General features: G+C 45.4%; 1 protein-coding gene across 1 annotated transcript; it reads right to left on the bottom strand.

Moving 5' to 3' along the window:
* Nucleotides 1–144: 144 nt before the first annotated feature.
* Nucleotides 145–23,970, bottom strand: AARS1 (alanyl-tRNA synthetase 1). The gene is made up of 21 exons (XM_019455305.2): nt 23,855–23,970; nt 20,704–20,868; nt 16,578–16,766; nt 16,085–16,230; nt 13,717–13,908; nt 13,027–13,171; nt 12,519–12,664; nt 11,788–11,896; nt 11,483–11,633; nt 10,413–10,537; nt 9,838–9,982; nt 8,880–9,058; nt 7,648–7,761; nt 6,007–6,213; nt 5,296–5,480; nt 3,324–3,432; nt 2,516–2,629; nt 1,769–1,888; nt 1,567–1,653; nt 1,050–1,163; nt 145–661 (listed from the first exon to the last, which is right to left on the bottom strand). Exons 2-21 carry the CDS (start codon nt 20,845–20,847, stop codon nt 476–478), a joined length of 2,907 nt encoding a protein of 968 aa, XP_019310850.2. The 5' UTR covers nt 20,848–20,868; nt 23,855–23,970; the 3' UTR covers nt 145–475.
* Nucleotides 23,971–25,329: the final 1,359 nt, after the last annotated feature.

Below are 25,329 nucleotides of genomic sequence, written 5' to 3'. Positions count from 1 at the left end.
TTTCAGGGGTCTGGAGCTGGACTTGGTGAGGACCACAACCAGAAGCCAGGTGGAGGCACAGCATTTATTCGATAGATACCCAAGGAGCCACAGGCTGTTACACAGGGGAAGGTGGGGGTTAAGAGATCACATGGCATCATCAAGTATTGCACATGGTCCTTTTATTCTCTGCAGCAAAAATGATTCCTCCCTGTAGACCCACAACCTCAGGCCTACAAAGAACTCTACAGACACGAGCATGACAGTGATAAATAGCAATCCTGGGGTAGTGGTTTTACACAGATGGCGCTGGTGTGTAGGGCTCAGGGAAGAAACCTAACGTGGGCACTGAGTCACGGGCCAGCTCCCAGGTGAGTTCCAGTTAGTGCTGGGTTAGGAGGGCAGATTCACGTGTCCTCGTGGCAGATGGAGAGCTGGCTGGACGGATGCATCGGGTGAGGGAAGGATGCTTCCCAGTGGAAGCTGCCCCTACCACTCAGTTCTTCACATCTCCCAGGCGGAGCTGGGCAAAGGAAGTGGCCAGTTGCAATGCCTCCTGCAGGCAGCCCACATTCTTGCCTGTGGCCTGAGCAGACACATCTTTGCCACCACCTTTGCCATCCATCAGGCCTGACACCTGCTGTACCCACTCACTGGCTTTCAGGCCCCTGTTGGCCGCATTCTGGAAGACAAAAAGGAAAAGTGGGAGTCAGGACAGAGGATGAGACTGAGGGAGACATGGAGAAGGGACAAAAATAAAAAGGATGGGGGAGCCACAGACACCCACTCCCACCTGCCTGGGTGCTGCTACCGATAGAGACCAGCCCGCAGCCAGGGTGAGGCACGCAGAGCGCAAAGCCGGGTATCAGCACAGTTACACACAGCCCCTAGGACAAGGCCTGAGGGTAGCGGTGCTGGAGGAGGTGACAAACAGGTGGCCAGGAGAATGGCCTTTTCTAACTGGTTGGAGCCACACACAAGGGTCTTGGCAAACAACTCTAAGAAGCAAGCTTCCTCAGAAAAGCTACCAATACCACGACAAACAGCACAGGGCTGCAGGGTGTGCTGACCTGGGGGACTTGACACAAGCACGTGATCTTGCCAGCTTCATTATCCACCGTGAAGAGCATGGCAGATGTCTGAGGGGAATGTGTCTTGAAGAGCTTCAAGGCTTCATTCAGGGCCTGTGGGGAAACCGGCTGTCAGGCCGTGGCCTCGGGAAGGGGAGCCACGCTCTCCACAGGGCAGCGAGCCTGTGGAGATCAGTTTTCAGAGCACCCCCGACTGCTACCCCCTCTAAGAGCAGGTGCTAGTCCCGGGAGACTCAAGGAGAAGGCCCCAAGAACAAGGCCCTGCCCACATCTCTGGCTCTGAGGTTTGCCTTCCATCTCAGGAGCTGTAGCTCCACAGCCACCAGGTCTCTCCATGGCTCAGCCTAACCTCAATCCCAGAGAGCAGGCTGTCAGGCAACCACTCCACTCAGAGCCACAAAGCTCAGACTCCAGCCACCAGAGGGCTGAGGCCCCAAGAAGAGACAAGTAGTGGACAGGCACAGGGCAGCACGTGCAGTCCCAGCCCCTGCGTTGCCTTGGCTGAGGCGCCGTTCTCCATCTCCAAGATGACAAGGGGTTGGTTGGGGTTGCTGTCAATGAGCTGCTTTGTCTTCTCCAACACCTGCAAGGAAGTCCAGAAGAGAGGCCTGAGGTCAAAGGCCCAGACAGCGGTCTGCACAGTCTTTGCTGGGTGAATCATCCCGGCTCCCTTCAGCCACCAGCACTGTGGGACTCACTCGCTTCTGGACATCAGCTTTGCTAGCCCGGTCCAGGTCATCCATGATCTTCTTCAGGGATTTGAGATTCTCCCGGAATTCGTCCTTCTGCCACTGGGGGATGACTACGGTGGCCAGGGCCTGCAACGAGAACCAGAACACCACTGGGACCTGGACCACTAGGATGTGAGGCCCAAGTCCATCCCACCCTTCTGTCTTTCAACACCAAAGTCTTCCCTGACTACTATCTAGGAAAGTCTTCCCTGACTACTATCTAGGAGGAGAGTGAAAACAAAAAACAAAAAGGTATCCACTGGCCTTAAGACCAGGTCACTTTATGAGCAACTACGGCAGATGTAACAAGTAGGGCAAGAGAGAAAGAGGCAGATAAGGAGGGCTGGGACCCCCTATAAGCGCTGGTCCCTACCAAGCAGTGAATACAGCCTGTAATGGGCTCACAGGAAGCCCCCACCTATTAACAGACATGAGGAGACCTGGAAATAGTGGGTACCCACTCCCCCAACTCCCTCAACACTGCTGCCCACTCATGCTTGGAACAGGCTCTGCCATTGGCAATGGGGGCAGCAAGCAGATGCCAGGGGTCCACAGACCAGGATCCACGGAGTCTCCTTTGCAAGGCTGCCAGATAACAGCAGTCAGTTCAAGGGCCACTGGGAACCAGGATCTGAGAGTTCTTCAGGGAGTGTGTGATTTATCTGGCCTAGCACTTGGCACTGAGCAGGGCCTGAGGAGGGAGGCCGCACCTACCTCACCAAGGTCAGCGATCTCCCTCTGCACATCCTTATTTGGCGCAGTCTGGGCCTTCACTTTGGCCTCCATGACAGAGAGAGATTTCTTCAAGCTCTCCGCCTTCCTGAGGGCCTGCACAGAGACAATCAGAGTTGTAAACTCCCAGTCAGGTAACTTTCAGCTTCACTCTTGTCTGGAAACAACTGTGGCAACTGATGGCAGGCTATGGAACATCACATCCCCAGGACACCAGAAGTTTCTTGTCCTCCAAGGAGCATGTGTTGGCAGCCTTGTACCCCAGAAAAGAGCACCCTCCTCACCGGTCTGACCAGCAGAAAGGCTGCACTAACTCAGGCTCAGGAGATAAACAAGAACTCCTGAGTTAGGAGGCCTTCTCACCCCAATGAAATGATCAATCCTCAAGCTTCAGCACACATCAGGCACCAGCTACAGCCCCACCCCCAGGGCCACTATCCCTGTACACAGTGCATCTCAAACTAGGCACGTACCCTTAGGGAGATGGCAGGAAGTGGCTGGGGGCACTGGAAGCCACAGCAAAATCATGGTTTACCCTTCTAGACACAGATACGCTATGGAGCAAATAGCAGGATTTACATATATTTTTAAAGATCAAACACAACATAGCTAGGAAGTCTCGTGTGGTGGTGGCTTTCTTCTGCCAGATAGGAGTAACCAGAGGACATTTGGGGGGTAGCATTGTACTTCCAAATCTGAATGCAGCAGCTACAAAACCAGCTACCTAATTCACAGACTGGGCTCTTCCTACCTTGTTCGTATAAGCCACGAACCAGCCTGATGTGCTCACCTTCTGAGCTTCCGCACCTGTGACAGCAACAATCCTCCGGATGCCTTTGGCAATAGCTTCTTCACTCACAATCACAAAAGCTCCCGCGTGACTCGAATTCTGCAGGTGCCTGAATGGCAGAACATAAAGTCCGTGGTGACAAGAAAGCCCATGCATCCCGGTCCTTACCACATCTGCCCTTGGTGAGGACCTGAGGTCTTTCAGGTCCCAGGGAACCTCCCTCGAGGGGACAGTGGGAAGAGGCCCTTCAAGTTGACTTTAGGGTATGGCTCAGACAGGAAGCCCAGGAAAGTCTGGGGCTAAGAGCACTCCGACACTGAGCAAAACACCACCTTTCTGAGCTTCAGTTTTCTCATGTATAAAATGGGGATAATCTGGGGCTCCTGGGTGGCTCAGTCGGTTAAACGTCCCAACTTCAGCTCAGGTCATGATCTCACAGTTCGTGAGTTCAAGCCCCACACTGGGCTCTCTGCTGTCCGCACAGAGCCCGCTTCAAGTCCTGTCTTCCTCTCTCTCTGCTCTTCCCCTGCTTGTGCTCTTTCTCTCTCAAAAATAAATAAACATTTTTTTAAAAATACATTAAGTAAAACGGGGGATAATTCTCCTTCAGAGGACTACAATGAAAATCAAAGGAAATCAAACAAAAGTGCTTTGTAATCCCTAACACCCAACACAATGCTACTCTGGCAGGCTCTACATTCATTATTTTTGGTCCTCTTTGGAACATAAACTATATTCTTCTATCCCTGCCACTAGCTGAGAATATTGGAGGATTACCTTTAAAATCTCACCACAACCCTGTAAAAAGGTTTGGGGGTTTTAATTTTTTTTTAATGTTTATTTATTTTTGAAAGAGAGAGAATGCGAGGCAGGGAGGGACAGAGAGGGAGACACAGAATCTGAAGCAGCTCCAGGCACTGAGCTGTCAGCACAGAGCCCTATGCAGGGCTTGAACTCACAAACCGTGATATCATGACCTGAGCCGAAGCCGGACGCTTAACCGACTGAGCCATCCAGGTGCCACACCCACCCCCCACCCCCACCCCCCCCACCCCGCCGTAAATAGGTTTTATTCCCCAATTGCTCAGAGAACTTCAAACTCTGAGTTCATGAACTTTCAGTCATTCTGAGAGAGTGGTATAAAGGCTTTGCACGCAGTTTTCTGTGCTCCAAAGAATGTCTAAGGAGGCATTAAAGCAGAGTGGGACTCATCTGAAAGCCTGATTCAGCTGGGCAGAGGAGGGCCAGGAATGTGGTGCCCCAAATCCCTACCCCTTCCTCCATATGCTCACCTGTTCCCTACCTGCCTGAGGCTAGCAGGAGGTCCGGGAGGGGCTCCATCATGACCTTAAGAATGTTCTTCTCGACAAGATTCCTGTGCAAGCAGGAGCTTCCCAGGCCACCACACCATCCCAAAATGACCCCAAGGGCTACAGCGGACTGCAAGTTGGAACAAACAAGTGCCTCTCCCAAGCCAACCTGAGCTGGGTTGGCTGAGCTGAGCAGAGCCTGACTCAGGGGCCCTGACACAATGGGGTTAACCCCCAGATGCTGCTCAAGCTGGCCAAGGAAGCTAAGTGAAGGCCCAGCGGTGGAGAAGAGCTAGGACCAGCTGGGGAACGTAGTGAACGCTCCATGGCCTTCCTGAATCCTGAATTCATAGGCCGCATTGTCAGGATCAGCCCAGGACACAAGAGCAAGCAACTATAAGTGTTAAGATTATGCTTTTCCCCAGCCTAGGAAGAATATTTCATCACAAACCCAGCAAATGTCAACATCAGACACCAAGGGGTTTGACAGGGGCACAAGACACTAAGGTTCTTGGGAGTGCTGTTTGGCAAGTACATTTCTGAGAACTTCATGCCAACCTTAGAAAAATAAGAGTGGGTCTAGCCTATTACCCACATCCTCCAAGGGTAGCACCAAATTAACCAAAAGTGAGTCCATCCACTGCTCCCCCTGATGTACTCACGTTCCCCCACAGAACTCAACAGAAGTGAGTGAGCCAGCAGGACCAGAGGGGTCATCCAACAGCTCGGACACTGGGACCCCAATGGAGACGACTCGCACAGGGTCAGGATAGGTTTCATCAAACACAGCCCGCAGGCCCTGGATGGCTTTAGCTGCTGCCAGGGGACAATCCTGGGTGTAGACAGGCTGCCATGGAAAGAAGACAGAAAAAAGCTGGGAAAAGATCTTCTCTGGAGGTGCAGCAGGCAGTGGCAGGGAAAGTGTGGCCTTGTGGTCTTGCAGGCAAGATTCTGGGAGTCTAATCCTGGCTCTACCCATCACGTGCCCTGAGCCTGCTGATACAAGGCACTACATGTAAAGTCAAGGGGATCAAAATGGGAATTTCCAATTATTTTGCTCAACTGTGAACCAAATCTTACATGGATGCACTACATATGAAGGAGACAAAACCAGAAGAGCTCTGATTGTCCCAAGGAGGGGGTGGAGCAAAAACCTCCCTCTGCCCCCTCCCCAGGGGCCCTAAGGCTGCTCTGCAGGATACCACTACTGCCCCTACACCCAGTGTGGCTGACAATCACTGCTTCAAACAAATGTGCAGGCTTGGCAGGGTATGTACAATAGAGGAAGGGCATCTGTACTGCTGAGAAGGTTCCACGGAGGGAAAGTGAGGGAAGAAGCAAGGCTCACGACCCAAGAGCTTACACACACCTACCTTGGCTGCCTCAATCATCCCGTTAGCAATCTCTTCAGCCTCCTTGATCTGCTGGGTGGACATGGCTCCTTTGGCAGTGAAGTCAAACCGAAGGCGGTCAGGAGCAACCAGGGAGCCTCTCTGGTCAGCTTCCCCGAGCACAGAGCGCAGGGCGAAGTTCAGAATGTGAGTAGCTGTGTGGTTGCTCATGATGGGCCTCCGTCGGGGCTGTGAAGGGCAGAGGCAGCTGGTGGAGAGGTGTGCTAGTCATACCTGCTCTCTCCTTCCCGACTACTCGAATTTTTAGGTGGATACATGGCTGCCCAGAATAAGAGCTACATTTCCCAGCCTCCCTTGCAGTTAATTGTGGCCATATGAATAAATTCCGGTCAGTGGGTTGTAAGCAGGTATGATGCACACCCTTAAAGGGAAGGAACATGCCCTCCCCTTGCTCTTTCCCACTGTCTAGAACAAGAGTTGGTAAATTATGGCCTGTGGGCCAAATCTAGCCTGTTGTTCATTTTTACAAATAGGCTGGAACACAGCCACTCCCATGTGGTTACATATTGTCTATGGTGCTCTTATGCTACAATATCGTAAGTATATAGTTGTGATTGAGACCATATGGCTCACAAAACCAAAATTACTTACTATCTGGAACCTTACACAAAAAGTTTGCCCACTCCTAGCCTAGAAATGGATCTGATGGCTACCTTCTTGGACTATGAAATCAAGCGCAACATCCCAGGAATGATGATAGACAAACAAGCAAGGAATAGCTGGGCTCTATGATTTTGTGGGGCGGAACCTCTATATCAGCTTGGACTTTGAGGTGAGAAACACATTTCTATCTTGTTTTAATCTACTGTTATTTTGGAGCTCTGTCACACAAACAAAACCTATTTCCTAATTAATACAGAATTTCAGGATCCTGAAGAAGTATTTGAGGTTAATCTGGAGAAAGGCAATCCATGAAACAAGTCCGTAAGTCTCAACTAATATCACTGTCATCTGGGGTGCCTGGCTGGCTCAGTCAGAAGAGCATTTGACTTTTGATCTCAGAGTTGGGAGTTCGAGCCCCACGCTGGGTACAGAGGTTACTTAAAATAAATATATAAAATTAAAATAAATAAAATCAGGGGTGCCTGGGTGATTCAACTGAGCATCTGACTCTTGATTTCAGCTCAGATCATGATCCTCAGGTCATGGGATCAAGCTCCACAATGGGCTCTACACTGAGCATGGAGGCCGCTTAAGATTCTCTCTCTCCCCGTCTGTCCATCTCCCCTGCTCACACTGCTCTCTCTCTCTGTCTCTAAAATAAGAAATAAATAAAATAAAAATCACTGTCACCTGACTTGGGAACATACACATTTAATAACTTGCTGCTGCACCCGTCATAAAATATACTCCTGCACCCGATTTATAATAATCTACTTACAATTTCACTTAGGAGTAACAATAATGATAGACCAATTTAAAGCCAAAGGAGATGAATACTTTTCATAATGTGTATCAAATCACCATGATGTACACTTTAATATCTTAGAATGTTATATGTCAACTGTACCTCAATAAAGCTGAAATTTAAATTAAAAAAAAAAAAAAAAAGGAACAGGATTACTAATCAGGTCTAGTGCCAACTAGCATAACACAACTCACCTCATCAATAAACAGCCGGACCTGGTCCCCCACTCTCAGGCTGCCGTAGATGGTCCCGATGTGCAGCACGTACCCTCCTCGCACCTGAGCATTCTTCACTGTAAACTCTGTTTTCTAAAAGGAGTCCAGGAGACCAGTAAGTAAATAAATCCAAATCTTATATATTTTTATATATAGTACATGCTACACACACATTCTCTAAGACCCTCCTTACTAGTGTGTATATACCATTATACACATGTTGCACCGTTAATACCGTTGTACTTATTGTACATATATACGTGCACTATTATTATACACCAAAAACTAGTAAGGAGAAACCTCATTAAAGTGGAGCCAGGGAGCTAGGATCAGAAGCAGTAATCAATTTCAGAAAGAACTGTCAATTACAGACCCAACTGGGAATCCTCAACAGGAAAGAACCATCAATTACAGGCCCTAACAAGGGAAGATGCACATTGCATCTCCTGCAAGAAATCAACTACCCCTGTAACTCTGCCAGTGAGAAACCATCAACACGCCAAATTCGTGATTTTCTCTCATGGACTTTCCTTTAAACAACCGCTCCCAACTTCTTCCTCCTTCTCGTCTATAAAATATCAGTTCCTCTTCTTTGTTTGTTGGACTTGCCTATGGTTTTGCCACAGCTTGCATGTCCCAAGTTGCCATTCTCTGCTATTCCCCAATAAACTCACTTTTCCTGGTAAAATAATGGTTTTGTTTTTAAGATTTAACAATACCTATATTTACCATTAAATATACAGACCACTTTATATATGTGCATATATATGCATATATATTCACAGATACATAGACGTTCCCTTTAGGAGCATCTTAGGGAATTTAAAGCCATCATAAGGAACTTCAAGCCCATGAGACTAGGAAACTCGTCCAAGATCACAGAGTCTGCACTGGCAGAGCTAGAGGCCAAGGTTTCTGCAAGATGTCTGCCCTCTTCTTATTCACGAGGAAAGCTGGGAGGACCCAGGATCAACCAAGCAGCCTAACTGCAGGGATCCTGCTAAGAGGGGACCTAATGGCAATGAAGTCAGTGGTACGAGAGGCAGCTGCCTCAGCTTCAGAGACACTGACAACGGACTGCAACTCAAAGACTGGTCATGTCTGCTCCGCAATGCCAGGATTATGAGGAGCCAGAAAAGCAACACTGCGTCCAGGCCCAGCCCTCTGTTGGATTCCCCTTCCTGGCTGACAAGGAAGAACTGTTTGCTCACGTCTTCGCCGCTGTCTTCAACCTTCACCAGGTAGCCTTCATCATAGATCTGCCCTCCTTGCTCAGCATAGAAACAGGTCTTGTCCAGCACCACTCCACACTCCTGGCCCGTGGACACTTCTTCCACGAACATCTTATCCCTGCGCAGAGCCATCACTGTAGCCACTGCACTCTCAAATGCTGCACAGAAAGGGGAAAACAGGGTCAATGACTTCATTCACATGCTCTTAGCTGGCTTTTGCTCGATTCTATTTCTCAAGCTCTCCTTAGGTCCTAAGTGTCTAATTTTATTTTACAAGCAAGCCCATTAGACTCCACCAAAGGGCTTCACACTAGGGAATGTAACACCCAGTAGGGTGACCCACTGTCACAGGGAATAGGTAACTGGGACTGAGGAGTTCCCAGGTAAAACTTTGATAGTTCTGGTCACTCTAACTCTGAGCTACTGAGCAGAAACCTAGCAAGTCTGGTAAGTATTTAGGAGTAGTAATAAATCCCGTATTCCCAAGGTCAATTCACAAAAAATGTATTCATTTTGTGGGCTTGCCTGGATACATTTAGGTATCTCTGCTGGAGCAAAAAAGAGGAACTATGTATTACCTGTTTATTTCTTTTGATTTCGTAACTTTAAAATGCCACTGTCCTGATGCAAAATTCAATAGCCACTAAAGGCTGTATCAGTGGCCATTTCCTGGTTTTCTGCAGGGTGTTACAATTAGAGGAAACTGGGTACAGGGGACAAGGACTGTCCCTGTAAATGTTTCCACAACTCCCTATGAATCTATAATTATTCCAAAATAAAGAGAAAATTAATCGCCAACGGACTCTAGTATAAAATCACAGAGCAGGGCTACACAGCATGACAGGAGAGGCCACAATAGATATCCTCGGTTCCTAATCTGGATGGAGACCCCTCTCAAAAGCTACCCGAGGTAAGCACAGTAAGCAGAGTAACATACCATAGCTCCCACTGGAATCCGAATGGTAATCATACTTCGGGGAATCATCTGTTGCTTCCAGACCCTTCTCCCTGAGCTCTTCAATAGCATAAATGTCCAGCATAATGAGATCTTCCGCACCAGCTCCCTTGCCCTGTGATTTCAGCTACCAGTATGAGAAAGAAACAGAAGTTGCCTTAATGTGGAAAAAAAGAATTCTGAAGGACTCAAAAATCGCTAAACTATGCTCAATATAAAGCTCCAGAACAGAGTTTTTCAATCTTGGCACTACCGACACTTGGAGCCAGGGAATTCTGTGCTCTGGGGGGCTGTCCACTGTACGATGTTGAGCGGCATCCCTGATCTCTACCCACCTGACACTGGTACCATCCCACCCTCGGTTGCAAAAACCAAAAACTGTCTTCATACATCACTACCAAATATCCCCCTGGGCTGGAGAGCCCCTACTTGACACGCAGTGGTCTTGGGAAAAACAGACTTTCAAAGACTTTAATGGAAGGAACTCTTGTTTGCTTTGCAGCCAAGTCCTGCCTTGTTTCGTGCTGGGTTTTCTGCTCACTCCCCAAGTTCTTTACCTGGGCCAGTTTCCTCTCCTCTTCAAATCCATCCATATCTACCACCAGGCCCTTCTCTTCAGCAATCAGTCCAGTGAGATCCACTGGAAAGCCATAGGTGTCATAGAGAAGCCATGCAGTGTCCCCTGCACAACACAAAAGAATTGTGTAAGAATGATGCAGACAGAGGCACCTGGGTAGCTCAGTTGATTCAGCGTCCAACTCTTCATTTTGGCTCAGGTCATGATCTCGAGCTTTGTGAGTTTGAGCCCGGAGTCATGCTCTGTGCTAACAGCGTGGAGCCAGCTTGGGATTCTCTGTCTCCCCCTCTCTCTAACCCCTCCCCTGTGGATGAGTGCACACGCGTGTGCTCTCTCTCTAAAATAACTAAACATAAAAAAAATTAAAAGAAAAATGACACAGCCTCTTCCTTTTCATCCCAAGCCCTTCCCAAAGGATGCTGGCAGTGACAGAAGAATTGGAGACAAGGCAAGTTAGTATTGGTCCTGTGCACTTGTCAGAAAATCCATCAAATCTTTCAGAATTGACCTGGAGGAACCACAAGAGGTCTCCTAGTAAAAGTTCTGTTTCTTAATCTGAACATAAGTGTATTCTGTTTGTGGAAATTCATCAGGCTTTCCCCTTGTCCATTACACTGAAATAAAAAGTTAAAAAAATAAAAGTTTTTTTGAATTAATTTTCCAGTCTAGTAAAACACAAAGCAAGTTGCAAAACAGTATATACCATATGTTCCCATTTTTGCTGGAAAACACACACACCCCTACATACGTTTGTATGCAAACAGATAAAAGGTCTGAATAGTTATACAACTCTTAAGAATCGTTACCTCTGAAAAATGAGTTTAGGAAAAGAATCCTCATTTTTTACTTCTGTGTTCTTTAAATACTTTGCCACAATAACATAATACTTTTATAATTTTACTGTAAACACCATTTTATACCAAAAGCAGCGTTATCAAGCTATCCACAGCCCTTGGAGACACAGACTCCGCAGTCATTTGTGAAAAAGGGCTTGCCTCTTCTGGAAAGATGAACCAGGCTGGATGAAAAAAGGAACAAACTGGTCCTTACCAGGAATGGTTTTACAGTCTCCCAGGCTCTGAATTTTCCTGTCCAAGATACGACGCCCTCTGCTAAGAGTCTTGAGAAATTGCACTTCCTCTTCATTAATGATGTCCTTCACCATATCTGGGTCCTTCTTTAGCTCAGGAAATGCATCTCCCTGGCAAAGAGGAAACAGAGATGTGGGCACAACAAAGACAGAGACCATTCTATGACCCCCCTAAAAACTCTCATTAGCAGTATATGATTTCTCACCCCATCCCTCTAAGCTGTGTGCATTAGGAAAAAAGGGGTAAGCAGGGAGATATACCTACCAAGGACTGGACAACAACATCTACTAATGTGGCAAAGAAACCCCTGCAGGCGTTGAGTTTCTCGTGGGAATATCTAACAGCCCGGCGGAGAATTCGTCTCAACACATACCTGTAAGAGGCAGAAGACCATCTCCTCTAGACAACCTTCCCAGCTAAGCATTTTGTAATGGAGCTTTTGGAATTCTATCCAAAGCAACATGACCAGCTTTTTGTCTTTCTTTTCCAGAGACTTTGTTTTATTCTAAGACTGCTTCTTTTATGTGCCAAGGTCATTAACACAGTCCAGCAGAAAACTCAGGAATATACCCACAAATATGCATTAAGGGTGACCTGGGGTAACCCCAGTTTGTTTTTCTACCACATTCTGCTGACCCAGAAATGGAGGCAGGTACAACCCAGATGGCTGATGCCCACAACTCCAAGTCCTCCCTGTCAATAATAAAGCTGTCCAGGGCCAATCAATACCTACCCCATCCCACCCTGCCAATATCCTATCAGACAGCCTGAAATACAATCTTGACCACATCTTGTACTTAGCACCAAAGATTTAATATAGTGGCAACTCTGTAATGTTGAGCCGGAGCTCTCTTAATCCATAAAAAACATAAAGGGACCCCTCCGACTACCGAAATGACAAAGAAAACAATAATAAAGTACGGCTTTCAGTTTCACAGGAAGTCATCAAACTCACAGTGGCAGTCCTAACCCTGTCACATGTGTAATTCACTCACCCCCGCCCTGTGTTGTCAGGTCGACCACCATCCGCCAGTGCCACGGTGATGGTCCGGGCGTGGTCAGCCAGGACCCGATAGGCCATATCGATCCCATCGGCATCATCAGCACCAACCTTCCCAGTGTATGGCCGGGCACCTGTGCCCTACAGGTAAAAACCAGGAGGCAGCTCATTAGGAAGCAGAGCTTCTGGCACTGCCTTGCGCCAGAAGGTTCTGAGAAGACTGAGTGGGCATTAAGAAAAAGGCTGGCCCTCTTGCCAGACTTTATAACACCAAGAAAGGTGACAGCAGGAGTAAAGAGCCTCCAGCCAGGCCCCTGCACTCAACAAACTACACCACCTGGTGCTTAGAGCCTCAGGTGATTAATGATTAAGTTGGCAGGTGGTCACAGGGACCCTTAGCTGGCAAAGCACATGATTATTTTATCTCTGAGAGTACTGCTAACTGTCCAGCCTAACAGCCCAGCCTCCAGGGAAGTTTGCAATGTTTGCGATAGGACCAGTACCTTCTGAATGGCCTCAAAGTAAGGAACAAAAAGGTCAGTGTCATAGTTGGACATCTTATTTTGCAGCACAGACACCAGTCGCTCCAGGCCCATCCCCGTGTCAATGCTTTTCTTGGGAAGAGGTTTCAAAATGCCATCGGTTTCCCTGCATGATCCAGAGAAAAAGGAAGTTGAAACAAGCACTCTGGGGTGCCACCCCTTCCTGCTGGCTAAAACTCATTTACAGAAAGCACAGATTGCAGGCTGTGACTATTTGCCACTTTCCTCTGCCTGGTTTGGTGGGAGGAGGGGAGTAGAGGGAAAAAGGGAAGAAGTAATCAGGGGTCTATTACAGAGTAAGGTGAGCTTCCAGGAAATGAGCTTTAACACAGCAGTGCAAATTACCACAAAAATGACATTACAGGAATAGTCAGTCCTTAAGCAGGTACTATGTGGAATAAAACTAGTTTATAAAAGATTAGATCTCTGCTCTGTCTCAGAGATCAGAAGGAAAACCTGAAAAATAAAATCTAAGTAAATAAATAAAGTCATCAGGCTCTCCTGATGCCTTTAGTGCCTGCTTTAGCTCCACTCCACTGTCCCCAAAGATGAGGATGAGAAGACAGCCTTGTGCTCCAAGTTCCTCTTTCTCTATTTGGCTTGAGGAAAGGCGTTGCTATTAGCAGATACAGTCCAGGACCCCAAGGCCACCTGTTATACTGGATGAACACAAGGTTCCAAATCTCCAGCACATTGGGGTCATCTTGGTTGACGAGGTGTGCAGCATCCCGACCACCAATCCGGTCATAGTGGATCTCACTGCACGGACCACAGGGGCCTGTGTCACCCATCTCCCAGAAGTTATCCTTCATGTTGCCAGGCAGGATTTTGGAGTCATCCAGCCTGCGCAGAGTGGTGAAGACAAACACAGTTACAACCAATGACAATGATTCTGCCCAGACTTGCACTCACCATCAAAAGACCTTATGCGTTTCTATTAAAAAAAAAAAAAAGGCACATTCTTTGGCAATTACTAAGGCTGAGCCTGAAGATGCAGAACATGACTCTTCTCAAGAGTGACTACAATAGAATACAAAATACACATAGGCTGCCATCATAACTACATAAAAATAAGCAGAGGTATGGATAAAGCATAGAAAGGAACACATAAAAATGAAAACATCCATGCTGAATATGATCAGAATTTAAGCAAATCTTTTCTTTGCAAATGTTCCTTTGTTTTAAAAACTGAAATGACTTTCCTGTATGACAGTTATTATAAGCATTAAAACACCGGGGCGCCTGGGTGGCTCAGTCAGTTAAGCGTCCGACTTCGGCTCAGGTCATGATCTCATGGTTTGTGGGTTTGAGACCCATATCGGGTTCTGTGCTGACAGCTCAGAGCCTGGAGTCTGCTTCGGATTCTGTGTCTCCCTCTCTCTCTCTGCCCCTTCCCTGGCCATGCTCTGTCTCTCTCTCAAAAATAAATAATAAACATTAAAAAATTAAAAAAAAAACAACAACATTAAAACACTGCTGAGAAAACAAAACAAAAAACCCTGCTGAGTATTTCAAGCCATTTCTCTAGGCCCCAACGTAGTCAAGTCTTTCACCCTAAGATGATACCGAAAAGAATTTAATAAGATCAAAATATTTCTAAAATATTGGACTCTGCTGAGAGCCGCTAGACAACAGTGCACTCAAAAGAGATTGTGCTTGCAGGGGTGCCTGGATGGCTCAGTTCGTTAAGCGTCCGACTCTTGATCTCAGCTCAAGTCATGATCTCAGGGTCGTGAGTTCAAGCCCTGCACTGGTCTCTGCACTGGGCATGAAGCCTCCTTAAAAAAAAAGACTGTGCTTGCTTGACAGAGTCTGGACATACACAAGCCAAGCAAAACAGGACTCCAAAGTCAAGAGTAGTATGTAAGGTTCCCATGCATTACTGCCCAAAATGTCCCAAGTACACTTAGAACATAGCGTCTAACCAAGTAGGGATTTCAGACCAAGTACCAGGGGAAGCTGGGTTGGAATAACATACGTGGAGTAAAAGTAATTAGTTAATAAATGACAGAATGAATGAAACAGAGAAGTGGCACTAGTTAAGCATGGTAAAAACCTATGCCTCTTTTTTAAGACTTAAAGTAAAAGAATAAAAAAATGAGACAAAGACATAGGCATGCCAGCTATCTACAGGAGGTATGTCACCCCATTTTCAGATTCCTCTTGATGTTGCACCTCATAAGTCCTATTAAGTTCAAAGCGCAGAATACATACTGCTCATCTGTCACATCAACTCTCATGCTCCGTGATTTTTCTTTAGAATTATATTACGTTAAAGGGGAAAAAAAATAAAATAAAACAACCCAGGCACCTGGGTGGCTCAATCAGTTAAGTGTCTGACTTCAGCTCAGGTCATGATCTCACAGGTCATGAGTTCGAGCCCCACATAAGGCTCCAAGCTGATGGTTCAGAGCCTGCTTGGGATTCTTTCTCTCTCCCTCCCTCTCTCTGCCCCTTCTGTGCTCTCTCAAAATCAATAAATAAACTTAAAATAAACAAACTTCCTTTGTCCTCAATCTGTTTGAGTCCATTCCATTTCCATAAGAAATAACATGTTTCATATGAAGAAAATCAGTGTGTTGAAAAACACACACACATATACACAGGGTGACAGAAATACAAACAAATGCCTGGAAGACTATATACATGGGGCATCAAACTATTAACACTGATTAATCTTAAGGATCTTCTATTTCCTATTTTTCACATTTCTATGTACTGTAGTGTGAATTTTTACAACATATGCACTATATGCACAATTTCTAAAAATATATAAAAAGCAGAACAATGAGAGACTTATATATACAGGCTTTGAACACTGGAATGATCAAGTAAATCTAGTAAGAAGCGATGAATGCACCAAAGAAGAATTGCTCCCAGTCACTCCCCACTCCCCCTCAAACTGCACAGCCCAAAACTGGAAAAGGCAATGCACTCCAAGACCTAAGACCCGTCTCTGGCACTGAGTCAGGAATCACTTTATTCCTCCACACCCTCAACATGTGAGATGCGTTCCTACCCCAAGTTTTGCCAGATCTGTTTGCACTCCAGGTCTGGTTCTAAGCCGGCAGCTTCATCCCCACCAAAGTAAGTAACGTAAAGTCTTTCAACTGGAATGCCAAACTCTTGGGTGAGAAGCTCCAGAGCCATCTTACATGCCAATTCCTACAAAATAACAAAAAGAAGTATGTGTCGTGTGGCCAAACCAAAACCCATTTAGTATGAGTAGGAAAAGTCCAGATCCTTAGGAACACAAATATGAAACTATAATACCTTCACTGTAAACACAGCCAAATTCTGGATCAATTTATAGGAGACACCCAAATGTAAATTGAAATCAAATGATAGGCACTGCTTCCAGGAAGTCTTAGTATTAATAAATGCCCTTCACTCCTGAATCTCCTGGATAATGATACTGTATATCTTAAAACAAGCAAAATTAGAACCAATTTCCTTCAATGGAAATGACCATTTCACTCAAAACCCCAAACTGATCTCCTTTTTGAGCTTACCTTAAAATAATCTCCAAAAGACCAGGAGCCCAACATCTCAAAGAAGGTGTGATGATAGACATCCTTGCCCACATCATCGAGATCATTGTGTTTGCCCCCAGCCCGGATGCATTTCTGGGTATTGGCAGCTCTGCTCAGCTTTGCCATCGGGTGAGATGGGTCAATAGTGTTCAGAAAGATGGGTTTGAACTAAAAAAAAAAAGGGGAACGTTTCAACCTTTAAGGAGCTGCAGCTCTATCAGGCTGGCAGGAAGAAACCACACATGAACTGTTCAGTTTGTAATTTAATTAGCCTGGAATAGGGAAAATTCTGAGGCAGGTGGCCTGACAGGGCTGCGATAGAGGCAGCTGATCTTGAAGCAGCTTGTCCCTGTCCTAGTTCTCTAACGGTCTCAACCACTGCCAGTAACACCACCTGCACAAGGAAAAGGCCTCCTGGATGTGTGATAACAGCCAGAGGCTGATGTAGGGAAACCTGTGCTTCCTCACAAGTCTCTGGTGGTCAGGACTTACATCTTTCTGGAAGAACTTATTCTAAAACTGATGTGCTGGGGGTGCTGGGCTGGCTTAGTTGGTAGAGTGAGCGACTCTTCATCTTCCCTGTTCAAGCACCACATTGGGCATACAGCTTACTTTAAAAAAAAAAAGTCAGCAAGCCTGTGTGGCTCAGTTGGTTGAGCATCCGACTCTTGATTTCAGCTCAGGTCACAATCCCAGGGTCATGGGGTGGGACTGAGCCCTGCATCAGGCTGCACACTAAGCGTGGAGCCTGCTTAAGATTCTCTCTCTCTCCCTCTGCCCCTCTCCTTCTCTCTCTCTAAAATAACATTGAATAAAAAGAAAAAAGAAGAAAAATAAAAGAGTACAAAGTGATGTGCTGGCTCAATAGTAAAGGTGATAAGGGAGAAAAAAATGGAGACCTATTAAGGGAGTAAAATCAGCACATTTAATGAATGACTGGATGTTTAGACAGAAGATATTATTTGCCCTGAATATTTATCAAGTTATAATTTGATGTATCATTGTTATGTGACTTAGTTTTATTTTCCCACTAGACCTGTCCAATTTGGTAACCACTGGTCACTTGTTACTTGTAAACTTAAATTAATTAAAATGAAATAATTAGAAACTAATTAGAATTTTTAAAAACAAAAAATTTCTGTTCTTCGGTCACACTAACTCAATAATCATGCATGGTGGCGCCTGGTTGGCTCAGTCAGAGGAACATGCAACTCCTGATCTTACGGTTGTTAAGTTCGAGTTCCACGCTGGGTGTAGAGATTACTTTTAAAAATAAATTAATTAAAAATCTAAACAAATAATCATGCATGGCTAGGGGCTACCATATTGGGCAGCCCAAATATAGAACATTACTATCACTGCAGAAAATTCCATTAGACAGTTCTGAACTAGACCACGAACTCCTTTTTTTTTTTTATGTTTATTTATTTTTGAGAGACAGAGCATGAGTGGGGGAAGGGCAGAGAGAGAGGGAGACACAGAATCCGAAGCAGGCTCCAGGCTCTGAGCTGTCAGCGCAGGGCCCAACACAGGGCTTAAATTCATCATCTGTGAGATTGTGCCCTGAGCTGAAGTCAGACACTTAGAGTGAGCCACCCAGGTGCTCCCAGACCATGAACTTCTGAAAAACAATAACTATTATTACTTATCTTTGTATATCCAGCACCTAGTCTAGTACCTGAAAAAGGGCAGATGTATAATAAATACTGTTTCAAAATATTATAAAGAAAAAAAAGAAGCAAAACAACCATTAAGATATCTCTGATTAAGGGGCGCCTGGGTGGCTCAGTCGGTTAAGCGTCCGACTTCGGCTCAGGTCATGATCTCGCGGTCCATGAGTTCGAGCCCCGCGTCAGGCTCTGTGCTGACAGCTCAGAGCCTGGAGCCTGCTGTGTCTTCCTCTCCCTCTGTCTCTCCCCCACTTGCGCTCTCTCTCTTTCTCTTAAAATAGTCAATAAACATTAAAAAAAAAAAAAAAGATATCTCTGATTAAGAGACAGTACAGCACAAAAATTAAGCAAATGACTACCTAGGCTCAAATCCACACTCCAGCGCATACCAGCTATGTCAGCTTGGGCTATTTACTTGAGCTGTGAGTGCTTCAGTACAGAGTGAGGATCAAATTAGTCAACATACATAAAAGACATAGATCAGTGCCTGGCATATAGTAAGTGCTACATAGAGGGGAATAATCACTGTTATTCACAGAACATTTAGAAACACTGAACTCTCATGGTTCTTCTCCCAAGTATAGTCAGCACATGTGGGAGAAGACAAAACCCATGCCTAGGAATGCCTGAGTAGAAAAGAACCTCTCCAGTGTTCCAGAAAACCAATCACCTTGCAAGTCCACATAAAATCAGTGCCCCCATCCCAAGTGTATACAAAAGATTTACACATATAATTGAAAACCTGTATAATTTCATAGTTAACGTTATACAAGATGGAAAATGTTCCCATTGCCTCTAACTTTCCATGCCAGGAAAGAGACCAGAAAGAAAAGAAAATGTCAACTTATCCTTTACCCAGAGTGAGACACATTCTAAGGGCCAGTGGGTACACTGTGTTAAGCAGAGCTCCAAAAGAACCACCAAAGGAAAACCCTGAGAGAACTATCTAACCTGAATCCACTTCCATAATCAGCCTGGTAAACAGTTTTCAACATCACAATAAAGCTTTCAAATGATCTTTCACATTTTATAGTTCAATTGCCCCAAACATAAATCCTACTAATAGTTTCTTCAGCAGTGGATCTAAACTGGCATCAGTGGCAGCAGCTTCAAGAGTTTTTAAAAAATCAGTAAAGCTTCATGGTTCAGAATGGGAATGAATGCAAAGCTTTGAAAGAATCGTGAAGAACTCATTAAAAAAAAAAACAAACAAGGATAATGGAGGACTGAAGGAGAATGACAATAGCTGAGTTAAAAAGTCTCTTCAGAGCTCAGCAAGATTAACCTAGCCAATGACTAATAAAACCCAGCTTTTTCCTTAGCAGAAAATAAAAGCAAGACTTCACAGACTAGGGGCGCCTGGCTGGCTCAGTCCATAAAGCATGTGATTCTTGATCTCAGGGTCAGGAGGTCAAGTCCCATGGTGGGCATTGAGCTTACTTAAAAATATAAATAAAGTGAGGGTGTCTCAGTGGCTCAGTCAGTTGAGCCTTCAACTCTTGATTTTGGCTCAGGTCATAGTCTCACAGTCATGAGATTGAGCCTAGAGTTAGGCTCCATGCTAGGCATGGAGCCTGCTTAAGATTCTCTCTCTCCCTCTCCCTCTGCCCCTCCCCTTGCATGCATGTGCTCTCTCATTGTAAAAAAATAAAATAAATAGGGGTGCCTGGATGGCTCAGTCTATTAAGGGTCCAACTCTTGGTTTGGGTTAAGCTCATGATCTCACGGTATGCAAGTTCAAGCCGCACATTGGGCTCTATGCTCACGGCATGGAGCCCGCATGGGATTCTCTCTCTCCCTCCCTTTCTCTCTCTCTCTCTCTCTCTCTCTCTCTCTCTCTCTCTGCCCCTCTCCCTCTGGCTCTTTGTCTCTCTCAAAAATAAACAAACATTTTTTTTTTCAATGTATGAAATTTATTGTCAAACTGGTTTCTATACAACACCCAGTGCTCATCCCAAAAGGTGCCCTCCTCAATACCCATCACCCACCCTCCCCTCCCTCCCACCCCCCATCAACCCTCAGTTTGTTCTCAGTTTTTAAGAGTCTCTTAAGCTTTGGCTCTCTCTCACTCTAACCTCTTTTTTTTTTTTTTTTAACAAACATTTAAAAAATAAATAAAAAATAGGGGCGCCTGGGTGGCTCAGTCTGTTAAGCATCCAACTTCGGCTCAGGTCATAATCTCGCGATTCATGGGTTCAAGTCCCACTTCAGGCTCTGTGCTGACAGCTCACAGCCTGGAGCCTGTTTCAGATTCTGTGTCTCCCTCTCTCTCTGACCCTCCCCCGTTCATGCTCTGTCTCTCTCTGTCTCAAAAATAAATAAACATTAAAAAAAAAAATTTTTTTTAAAAAGAAAATAAATAAATGTTAATAAAAATAAAAATAAAAAATAAAAGTAAATAAATAAACTGTTATGAAAAAGCAAAAAACCCTTACCTGGTTCATGCCCGCATTGGCAAAGAGCAAAGTGGGATCGTCCAATGGGATGGTGGCAGATGAGTGAACATAAGTGTGCTCGTTTCTCTTAAAGAAATCTATAAATCGCTGCCGTATTTCACTTGCTGTTAGAGTTGAGTCCATCTTGAAACTAACCCTATGGAACTAACCAAAGAAAAAATAAAGTAAAATTAGGAGAAATGAAACTAAGAGACAAGCAGACATTACACAAGATTCCTGGCTTCTCAGCCCAAGTCAAAGCAGGACACCGGTAAGCTGCTTGATCCTACCGGTAAGCTGTTTGATCCTAAAACCTCTATGTTGTAACATCCAAGGCTAAAATCATCATCGAAACAAAATTTGCTGCAGCAGCAGGCAACAGGCCCACGTGTTCTTCCTTTCTGTGCCAACCTCAAAAGGTTCAATATACCAACACATCAAGTAGAGCATGAGTGCTTTCTTCACGTATTCATTTACACCAAACGTCTGCCGTGGCCTAGGCCAGGAATTAGGAAATCAGAATAAAAACGTCATGGTTTATGGTCCAGCAGAGCAGCTCACTGGGGTTGGGGGAATGCTCAAGAGACCTGGGTTCCAGTCCTAGCTTCAAGTCCTTAAGGGAGTTCCTTTACCTCACCAACAAAAAAAGGGGTCCATATGAGATGAACTCTAAGGATCCTTCCAGCTCTGTTCATCTACATGCCTAGAATCATGCAAAATCCTATTATCCCTAAAGCCAGGGTCTCTGGGTTTGGTCTGACCATCTTGGGGAGGCTGGTGGCAACACAGTGGACCTGGGGATGGGCTTGGCTACACCTGGGACCGCCTGCAAGTAGGACTATACTTACCCCCACCTAGCCTAAGCACCCCCAGCACAACTGGTAGATTGCGACCTTCCCACCTATTAGATTCCTAGGGAGTGAGGAAGGTGTAGCCACACTGAGGAAGTGGAGCTCAGAGCCAGTGGAAAAAGAAAGGGAATCAGAAGAGAAACTGGGAAGTAAAACAACTTTACAATTTCAAAACTCTTTCACATCTATTATGATTTTTCTGAGAGGCAGGTTAGGGAAAAGTGACAGCCCTTAGTGGAGGGTACCAATCACTGGCATAGTGCTGTAGGGCCATGCAGCACTGGGCATCTGGAAAAAAATGGGAACCATCTCACTGACATTAGCTAACTCTCTAGGATTCAAGACCCAACTCTAACCTTAAATAAGTCACTTTATCACAACTCGTTTCCTTTTTTGTAAAAAAAGTAGGATCTACTCTGCCTACTCCACCCAGGTATCGTGACACTCAAAAGCCATCCTATATTTGGGAAGCAATTTGTACACTGGAAAGCGCTATAGGAATATGGATGCTATTACCTTAAGTCACTTAGTACAAAGGCCTTTCTTCCTTCGTATAAGGATGATAAAAAATAAAGACATACAAGGTGAACAAGAGACTGTGACTCAGATTTATGCTTAAACACAATTTCAACTGATTTAGTCACAATTCAATCAACTCATTACTCAAACAAAAGCCCTTTGGGCAAAAAGATGGTGAAACACTGGCTGAAAGAGGCAAAGAGCTGAATAAAACGCCCATAGATAAGGATTTTTATGTCCATGCTGAGAGTCAAGGCTAGGGTTTTTAGAAACTCTGTCACACCATATTCTTCCTCGTCCCTCCCCATCATGGCTCTCACTGAATCGTAATGGTGGCAAACATGAACGTAGAGTGCCAATTCTGACTGAGCAACAGCACAGTTTCAGAATGTTCATTGCTCCTTCTCTAAATGGGCTACCTGAGGTAAATAAACTGAATTACAAAGGACACATAAATTTTCCATTTTGCTCACTCATTCAACCTACATAAATGCACACTGTGCTGGGAATCGAGAAGAATGACTCTCTGCCCTCAACAGGGAGACAGTCACATACAGAAATAACTGCAAAATGATGTAAGGATCCAATATATTGACAATAAGCTCTATGGAGGCTGAGACTACTAAAAAAAAAAAACCAAAAAAAAAACCAAAAAAAACTGTGTCACCATCACAAATTTATTTATTCAGTATAAATATACTAGAAGGCTGTATGAGATACAGAGGTAGCAAAAAGGATGGTCCTCAGATTCCACTTCCAAACAGGGCTGTGAAGGTCTTGAGTACCTTAAATCACACTGGCCCTTGGTTGAGGCTCCAGCCACAGGACCTTTCAATGTGCTCTTTATGCCTACCCTACTCCTCTTTCCATTTTCCTACTTGTTTCCTCATTTTTGACATTATCAATTGCAGAGACTTATTTAAGAAAGGCTTCTCCTTGACCAGATTCTCCTTATTTTATTCTGGTAGCTCCATGTGTCTTCCTTCATAACTTCCACACGCATTGGACTGCTTGTTTCATGTCCATGTCCCCAACAGGCTGGAAGTTTCACCTCTGTGAGAATCATGACTGATTTTTGCTCACCAAAGGGGTATATCCTCAACATCTAGTACAATGGTTGCTAAATAAGTACTTCAGGATTAGGTATAATCCTTTAGCAGCAAACTGTTAGTGAACTTAAAGCACACCGGGAAATACAGACTCCGACAAAGTAATAGCTGAATATGATGGGGCATAGAAAGTGCTTCCAGGTGAACCTGAACCAGGATCAGCTACTTAGCTAATTTTAAGAAATTGTGCTCGCTTCGGCAGCACATATACTAAGAAATTAGGAAATGGCTCACAAGAGGCGTTCCAACCATCCAGACCACCCTCACTACCACCCCCAAATCCTCGCCCGCCCCTAGGGGATTAAAACCGGGGGACATAAAAATCCTCAGCTTTGGGCGGGTAGTCAATGGCAACCGTGATCCTCCCAAGGTCCTGGTCCTCGGCAAGGCCACCCGAGGCCACTCCACCCTCGGCGCTCCAGGGGTCTACAAGAGGCCTTTCTCCCGCTGCGCTGTAGCCAGGCGGCTGCCCGCACCGACTCCAGCTCAGGCTCGGTTCCAGAGGCCTCGCGAGGCCTGGCCCAGAGACCCGCTAGGGCAACTGAGCTCTCAGGCCTCAGGACCCAGCCGCTCTCGCGGCGCCTCAGAACTGTCCGGGGTCCGTCTGCTTCCCTCAAAGGTCGTCGCCCCTAACTCCTCCCTCAGAGCCCACCACCCAGAGCTCGCGGTTACCTGTTCCTGCAGACGAGCAGCTGCACCCGCCCGGAGCCACGCCGGACCGCAACCCGCACGGCCCTGCCCAATCAGAGCGCGCCCATGGAGAGTGCCCCGCCATGGCTTACCTGTCCGGGACACTTATTGGTCAGTCATCATGCCAATCAACACGAGCACGAATCAGCTTATTAGTCGGGTTCCAGGAAGGCGGCTCTAAATCGGCTGATGCAATGGCGGGGAAAGAAGGGACTGGAGTACGTCACGTGACTGGTTTCTGGAGGCCGACATTTTCGTTTGCAAAGTCCTCATAGTTGACTTGGTTAATAAGGGTAACGGGCGACATGTTTGGTAGAGGTCACAGCTTTTGCTGTACAGTTCTGTTGTGTTCATTTTAGGCGCAGAATGGTTTTCAGACTTAAAAGATTCTGATTTGTTGTGCTCATGGTTACACTTGTCTTTGTCAGACCTTCTTGGATTTGGTGTGAAAGATTCAGTACTTGAAGAGGGACGATTGAGTTGGTATCTGGTCCTCAATTTGCCTTTGAAAAATAATAGTAAATATTTATATGTGAAGCATTGTATTTCACACAGATTGTTCCACTTGATTTTTCAACTACATGTGAGGCAGGTCAACTGGCATCCGTCTTTACAGATGAGGTAACTGCCTTGCCCAAGTTTGCTCAGAAGAGTAACTTACAGAACTATGATCCAAACCCACATGTGTTTAACTCTTTCTTTCTTTTCTTTTCTTCTTTTTTTTAATAAGCTCTATGCCCAGCTGAACTCAGCTCCCCTGAGATCAAGAGTCATGCTCTACCCACTGAGCCAGCCAGGTGCTCCTAAAGTCCATACTCTTAAACCACTACACTATTACCTCCATCAACTCATATATCCAAACACATGAATATAAATAAAGTTGTGCTGCTGGTCTGGTCTTAACTGGGTTAAAGATATTGCAGAAATATTTTACTTTTATATGTAAAAGAGCATTCTATACAAAAAGAAGGTCAAGCTCAAAAGCCAGTAAAAAAAAAAAAAAAAAAAAATCACTTGAATTAACTTCCCAGTTCACAGTGATTCATTAATCATCATCCTACTTATTTACATTTGTTGAGCGTTTAGGATGCAACCGACACTGATCTAAACTTTTGATCTGATCTTCACAACAACCTTACAAGGAGTTACTAATATTACCTGCTTTTAACACCTGAAGACACCGAGACACTCAAAGATTAAGACAGCTAAGGGCAATTTTTTTCTGATGCAAATTGGCTCTGATGCAAAATAGCATATTTAGCCTAAACAATCTGAGAAATAGGTCAGACTTGTGTGCCACCACAATTAAAATGGAAAGCCAAAATTGTACACATTATACTTTAAAAATAAAAGTAATATTGGTTGTAGTCTCAATAACTTCACTATGTTGCCAGAGTTGTCACTATTAAGATAGTGTTAGGATGTCCTTGGAACCACAGTAGAGGGGACGTCCATCT

The sequence above is a fragment of the Panthera pardus genome, unplaced genomic scaffold (genome assembly GCF_024362965.1).
Source record: "Panthera pardus isolate Hobbes unplaced genomic scaffold, ASM2436296v1 HiC_scaffold_19, whole genome shotgun sequence".
NCBI classification, from domain to species: Eukaryota; Metazoa; Chordata; class Mammalia; order Carnivora; family Felidae; genus Panthera; species Panthera pardus.
This window is presented reverse-complemented; position numbering and strand designations above follow the sequence as displayed.

Coding starts and splice junctions, on each gene's coding strand:
- AARS1 (XM_019455305.2), bottom strand. CDS start 20,847: ATGGACTCAACTCTAACAGCAAGTGAAATACGGCAGCGATTTATAGAT. Junction 7,762..8,879: donor TTGAAGACAGCGGCGAAGAC/GTGAGCAAACAG, acceptor GACTCCTTTTAG/AAAACAGAGTTTACAGTGAA. Junction 5,481..6,006: donor GGATGATTGAGGCAGCCAAG/GTAGGTGTGTGT, acceptor TTTCCATGGCAG/CCTGTCTACACCCAGGATTG.